This window comes from Sinocyclocheilus anshuiensis, unplaced genomic scaffold (assembly GCF_001515605.1).
Source record: "Sinocyclocheilus anshuiensis isolate Anshui unplaced genomic scaffold, SAMN03320099.WGS_v1.1 scaffold729, whole genome shotgun sequence".
Taxonomy (NCBI): Eukaryota; Metazoa; Chordata; class Actinopteri; order Cypriniformes; family Cyprinidae; genus Sinocyclocheilus; species Sinocyclocheilus anshuiensis.
Genome location: NW_015536561.1, coordinates 688,154 through 695,348, shown reverse-complemented (window position 1 = coordinate 695,348; position 7,195 = coordinate 688,154). Strand labels below are relative to the sequence as shown.

The 7,195-nt window shown below is 37.0% G+C and overlaps 1 protein-coding gene across 1 annotated transcript in view; it reads left to right on the top strand.

Moving 5' to 3' along the window:
- Positions 1–7,195, top strand: part of LOC107701621 (cytosolic carboxypeptidase 4-like) — a 237,154-nt gene that overhangs the window by 132,691 nt on the left and 97,268 nt on the right. The window contains exons 17-19 of the mRNA XM_016503665.1: positions 423–510; positions 664–793; positions 1,334–1,487. Coding sequence (XP_016359151.1) covers positions 423–510; positions 664–793; positions 1,334–1,487 — 372 coding nt within the window. The remainder of the gene's footprint in view (positions 1–422; positions 511–663; positions 794–1,333; positions 1,488–7,195) is intronic.

Below are 7,195 nucleotides of genomic sequence, written 5' to 3'. Positions count from 1 at the left end.
GAAGCGGATATCGTCCTCTTTTGGAAGACCAAACAAAGTAGTTTCGCTTTCACAACGAAGCACACAGCGTCTTCACGACATGGCTGCAGTGGTAACAATACTACAGTGAGAATAAAAGTTACGCCTTCTTTCTTTGCGTGAACATTTGGGTGGCGTTATGCAAATCTTCCCACATAGTGAGGTAGATATGTGGGGGCGTGTTAGAACCAGCCGTTTTAGGTAGGCGTGGCTGACTCTTAACTTTTATAAAGAATATCTCTTTGGATTTGAGACTTTAGTCTTTGCAACTTTACAGATCTTCTTTATGCACCAAGAGCTTGTAACACTCCAAAGAGAAAGGAAAAATTGAAATCGCATCATATGACCCCTTTAAATGACTGAATGTTTGACTTGGTTCATAACTGTATTGTGGGATGTTTCAGGCATGCAGCCTGTGCTGTATTCTGTGAGGGAGGCGCTGGAGGGCAGACCACACTGGGTGCGAACAGGCTCTGAGATCTGCTATTACAGGTATTGCGCTTCCTTTATTTCACTTCAGGTCTTTACATTTAAACTCACATTATTTCACTTTGCCTCACTTTACTGTACTTTTTCTCTATGCAGTCTATTCTTTATTCAGGATATTGCATGTATAGCATCTAATTGTGGTTTTGACTTCCACAGAAATCATTTCTGCTCTAGAAGAGGTCAAAAAAGTTATTTTTACACACTGACCTTCAGGGTGACCTTTCATCATGAAGATGACGTGTGCTACTTGGCCTACCACTACCCTTATACCTACACCACCCTTCAGGTGCTTGACATGACCCACTTTGTATTAATATTAGGGCCGGGATGTCACACTTATCTCCAGAATCAATACTATCAAGATTTTTAGGTGATGAATTGATATGTTAATATGATGTGTTGATATGTTAAGGCACTAGGTTAAGTGAAATATAATGAATTGACTGTTTCATATTTGAAAGTAACATAGCAAAATGCAGTTATTGGATGGTAGGGACACTGCAGATAATGATTCATGTAAGCGTTGTTCATACATCAACTGAAAACAGACTAAACGATCTTGGTTCATCAAAATGAAGACTGATTAAAACTGAGAAATTCATATTGTCAAATCAGGCATAGCATCCAGACAGCTGACATGTTTACCTGTTGTAGCTTATTCACGTTAATTAAACATCGCTAATAAAACATTAACATTTTGGTCAATGATTTCGGCCCTCCAAAACTATATAAAAAAGTTTTTTTGGTTACCAAAATTTCGGTGCATCACTACTCATAATGGCTAAAGACTAAAGCAAATGTATTTACGATTTTCTATATTCTCTAGACCCATTTGAAGATGCTGGAGAAGTCTGTAGACCCACGGAAAGTTTTCTTCAGGCAACAAAACCTCTGCGATACGCTGGCGGGAAACTCCTGCTCCTTAGTCACGATCACAGCCTGCCCCACTTCCAGAGCCTGGAAACATCTGCACCAGCTGCGTAAGTCTGACACTAAAACCCGCAATGAGTCAGATTTACCCTCTTGTGTGTTGACGCACCTGTGAACTGAACGTCTGATGCTGCTTTGGGTTTGTATTCAGCAGTGAAAGTGTGTGTGTGTGTGTGTGTGTGTGTGCGTTCATGAGTGTGTGTGCTCGTACAGTCTGGCAGATCTTCAAGGTACATGGAGCATTTGAGCTTTGACACCTCCTGTCAGAGGAGGAGTTGAGGAGCTTCAGGGTGGCTGGATGTATGTGGGGAGGACACTGTTAGATTGGATGACAGTGCTTGACTCACTACCTGAAGCACATGTTATGCCAGAAGACAAAAAGTTAAAAGAACTAGGAGAGCATATATGGATTGAGAAGAAGTCAGTTTCAGGTTTTAGTTTGGTAGCTGCTTCAACAGGTCTTTACATTTAAACTCACATTATTTCACTTTGCCTCACTTTACTGTACTTTTTCTCTATGCAGTCTATTCTTTATTCAGGATATTGCATGTATAGCATCTAATTGTGGTTTTGACTTCCACAGAAATCATTTCTGCTCTAGAAGAGGTCAAAAAAGTTATTTTTACACACTGACCTTCAGGGTGACCTTTCATCATGAAGATGACGTGTGCTACTTGGCCTACCACTACCCTTATACCTACACCACCCTTCAGGTGCTTGACATGACCCACTTTGTATTAATATTAGGGCCGGGATGTCACACTTATCTCCAGAATCAATACTATCAAGATTTTTAGGTGATGAATTGATATGTTAATATGATGTGTTGATATGTTAAGGCACTAGGTTAAGTGAAATATAATGAATTGACTGTTTCATATTTGAAAGTAACATAGCAAAATGCAGTTATTGGATGGTAGGGACACTGCAGATAATGATTCATGTAAGCGTTGTTCATACATCAACTGAAAACAGACTAAACGATCTTGGTTCATCAAAATGAAGACTGATTAAAACTGAGAAATTCATATTGTCAAATCAGGCATAGCATCCAGACAGCTGACATGTTTACCTGTTGTAGCTTATTCACGTTAATTAAACATCGCTAATAAAACATTAACATTTTGGTCAATGATTTCGGCCCTCCAAAACTATATAAAAAAGTTTTTTTGGTTACCAAAATTTCGGTGCATCACTACTCATAATGGCTAAAGACTAAAGCAAATGTATTTACGATTTTCTATATTCTCTAGACCCATTTGAAGATGCTGGAGAAGTCTGTAGACCCACGGAAAGTTTTCTTCAGGCAACAAAACCTCTGCGATACGCTGGCGGGAAACTCCTGCTCCTTAGTCACGATCACAGCCTGCCCCACTTCCAGAGCCTGGAAACATCTGCACCAGCTGCGTAAGTCTGACACTAAAACCCGCAATGAGTCAGATTTACCCTCTTGTGTGTTGACGCACCTGTGAACTGAACGTCTGATGCTGCTTTGGGTTTGTATTCAGCAGTGAAAGTGTGTGTGTGTGTGTGTGTGTGTGTGCGTTCATGAGTGTGTGTGCTCGTACAGTCTGGCAGATCTTCAAGGTACATGGAGCATTTGAGCTTTGACACCTCCTGTCAGAGGAGGAGTTGAGGAGCTTCAGGGTGGCTGGATGTATGTGGGGAGGACACTGTTAGATTGGATGACAGTGCTTGACTCACTACCTGAAGCACATGTTATGCCAGAAGACAAAAAGTTAAAAGAACTAGGAGAGCATATATGGATTGAGAAGAAGTCAGTTTCAGGTTTTATTTTGGTAGCTGCTTCAAAGGCAAAACATGAAATCAAAACGTAACCCTTTTACTTATATATTACCCATGTCTTATTGTTTGATTTGTCGGTGTACGTTATTTAAAACATTTTTGTTTTCATAATATTCTATATTACCAAGGCTATACTTTTTTAACTGGTAATATCATTATTTATATTTTTCATGAGACACCTTTTAATGCAAGGCAAAAATACAATAAATAAAAATATAAATTAATAAAATAATATAAATAAACATTTATTTATTTATTTATTTATTTATTTGACTCTAAGGATCCAAACCTTTTTCCTAATCCTATTTTTTTTTTGTTGCAAAAATTAAATCAATACAAAGTAATATTTATTTATTTTAGTTATTTAGTTATTTTTCTATGATTTGTATTTGTTGTCTTTAAGGCACTCAGAGCATGTGAAAATCATTTTTTAAATGAAATACTTAAATCATACAATTTTGATATTTCTTTTTAAATTTAAATGTATTTTCTTTTAGGAACCTGGAGCATCTAAATATGATTTATTTATTTTTTTTTTTTTATTTTACTATGATTTTTATTTATTGTCTTCAAGGCACTCGGAGCATGTGAAAAGTGATATTATAATGTAATAAAAATAATACATATATGTATTATTGATTTTTTAATACACTTTTTTTGTATTTTTAATGCACCTGAAGCATCTAAACTTTTTTTTTTTTTTGGCAAAAATTCAATAAATAAATTGATAGATTGTCTTTTTGCCTTTGTTAGATAAATCCAGGTGTAAACGGACACTTAAACACCCTTGTGTACTGACACTGATCACACTAAGCAAATTTATGAAGCATCTAGCAAAAGCACTTAGTGGTGGGTTCATATCTTGAATCGGTACTCACACCCGCTCTTGCATTAGTGCTGACAGGTGTGACTGTCAGCTGCAGGTGAAACTGCAGAGATAGATGTTTTTGACTGAAGGAAGATCTAGAGGGACACGCTGGGACATGCTGACCCAGCTGTGGGCCACTTCCACTGCGTTGCACGGTGCTCACCAAACCCTCATCTCCTGATGAATATGGAGGCGAGACATCTGTAGCTTGATCCCCATAGACCGACGCAGAGCATCTGGCTCGGTTGAGGGTGGAGGGACAGCCCGCTCAGATCGACCGACTGCTGACAGTCCCCAAGACACTCTGACGTACTGCAAAGTGACCTGCTGACAATTCCCAATGACTGTCTCACACAGTGACCTGTTCACTAACTTGGAACTTGTGCCGTTGATCAAAGACTGTTAGTTATTAGCGTGTTTAAATTAGCTATGCATGAGCTCTGTGTTTGTGTGTGTGTGTGTGCTCGCGCGCATTTGTGTATGTTAGCGTAATCAAATCACATAATGAATGCACACATATGGACTTTTTTTCAAGAATTTGATGGCTAATAAAATCAGTGTCGTTGAAATGACTTCCCATAATTTTAATTCAGGTGCTGTTTTAATTGTTTTAACAGCATTGGACTTTGAATATAACTCATATCATAGCTTTTTAAAGCCTCTGGGACTTTAGATGGTTATAACTTATTTTTAGAAAATAGATGTCTTGCTATTTTATCACCGTAATGATATGCATATCTGCAGTTATAAAAGAACAATTTCTAATGGAATCAAACACATTGTTGGAGTTACTTTTTAAAATTAACATGTTGCATTATTGCATTTCTCGAATAAATAAATAAATAAATACCAGTTTCCGCTTGGGACAAAGGTAATTTGACTTTTTCTCGTGTTTGCGACTTTATCTCACAATTATGCCTTTATTTGATTTGTTTATTTCTTTAATAATGTTTTTTGTCTTTATATCTCGCAATTGCGACTATTTTTCTTAAGTGGTTTTTTTATATCACAAATATTACATTATTTCATACAATTGTGACTTTTCTCAAAGTGTGCTTTTATATCTTAAAGGGGTCATATGATGCTGCTAAAAATAACATTATTTTGTGTATTTGGTGTAATGAAATGTGTTTATGCAGTTTAAGGTTCAAAAAACACATTATTTTCCACATACTGTACGGGGAAGTCGTGGCCTAATGGTTAGAGAGTCGGACTCGTAACCCAAAGGTTGCGGGTTCGGGTCTCGTACCGGCAGGGATTGTAGGTGGGGGGAGTGAATGTACAGCGCTCTCTCCCACCTTCAATACCACGACTGAGGTGCCCTTGAGCAAGGCACCGAACCCCCAACTGCTCCTCGGGCGCCGCAGCAAAAAATGGCTGCCCACTGCTCCGGGTGTGTGTTCACGGTGTGTGTGTGTTCACTGCTGTGTGTGTGCACTTTGGATGGGATAAATGCAGAGCACTAATTCCGAGTATGGGTCACCATACTTGGCCACGTCACTTCATGTCACTTCATGTCATGTCATGTCACTTATGCACCAAGAGCTTGTAACACTCCAAAGAGAAAGGAAAAATTTAAATCGCATCATATGACCCCTTTAAAATTGGAACAATAATTCTCGTACTTGAGACAATTTTTCTCAAAAGTGTGGTTTTATATCACAATTATAACATTATTTCTCAAAGTTGTGAGACTTCTCAAAGTGTGATTTTATATCTTACAATTGTAACAATTTTCACAATTGTGACTATTTTTCTCAACATTTTATTTTACATCTCATAATTATTATTTCTTGCAATTGCGACCTTTTTTACTTTGCGATTTTTATATATCACGATTGTAACATTATTTCTCACAATTGCAACAAATTTTCTCAAGGTGTGTTTTTTATATCTCACAATTGCAACATTACTTGCAATTGTGTTTATTCTAAGTGTGACTTAATATCTCAAAATTGTATCATTATTTCTCATAATTATGACTTTGTACTTTGTGAGACTTTGTATCTTACTGTGACTATATTTCTCATATTTGAGACTCATAACAAGTTAACACAAAACAACACCAAATACAATTCAATCTGAATAGAATTACTGTATGCATATTTATTGTAAAACTTATTTTAGTCAAATTGAACATTAGTCAATTTGCATAATAAAACCAAACAAGTAAGCTGTATCTAATAAGAGGCCAGATCATCAAAATGTTGGTATGATATTTACGTCAATTTATGTGTAGTATTCTTTTGAAAATGTAAATTAAAATACTTCTTAAATGCACAAATTAAGTTGAAATAACTTCTAGTATATTTCTGTCTAAATATGTATAGTCTGCCAAATTTGAAGAAACTCGTTTTCCCATCAGTTGATACACAGTAGTGTTGTGACAGCCGCTGCAGCAGTCAACAGCATCCAGCGAGATTCACATGGCTTTGTGTAAACATCAAGCCCGAAACACACACGCTCACACATGCAGGGTACCTCATCCATCTGTTGTCGTCCTGCTGAGTGTGTCGTCCCAGCTGACACCATGCCGAAACATCACAGTGCATTTCATTAATCTGAAGATCCTTGCAAAAAAAAAAAAACCTCCAACAGGAAAGAGCCTGTATCAGTAAATCTGACTTGCTACTAGTAGATGAATTGATTTCAGATAGATGAATTGATCAGGATTGTTCCAAAAGGTGGGGCCTTTTGTATCCCTCATGAGTGAAATGCTATTATAATAAATAGCTAAAAAAAAGTATCTATTTTCTATCTCTGTCTATTGTTCTATCGATTGTTCATTGTTTATCTTTCGTTCTATCTATCGTTTGTTTCTGTCGATCTGTCTTCCATTAATTCGTTCATTCTTTTGTTTGTTCTATCTGTCTAGGGTTCTGATCTGATTTGTCCATCCATCCATCCGTCCGTTCATTCATTCATTCATTCATTCGTTCTATCTGTCTGTCTATCAGTCTGTCTATCTATCATTTATACATTCTATCTATCTATCTATCTATCTATCTATCTATCTATCTATCTGTCTGTCTGTCTGTCTGTCTGTCTGTCTGTCATTTATACATTCTATCTATCTATCTGTCT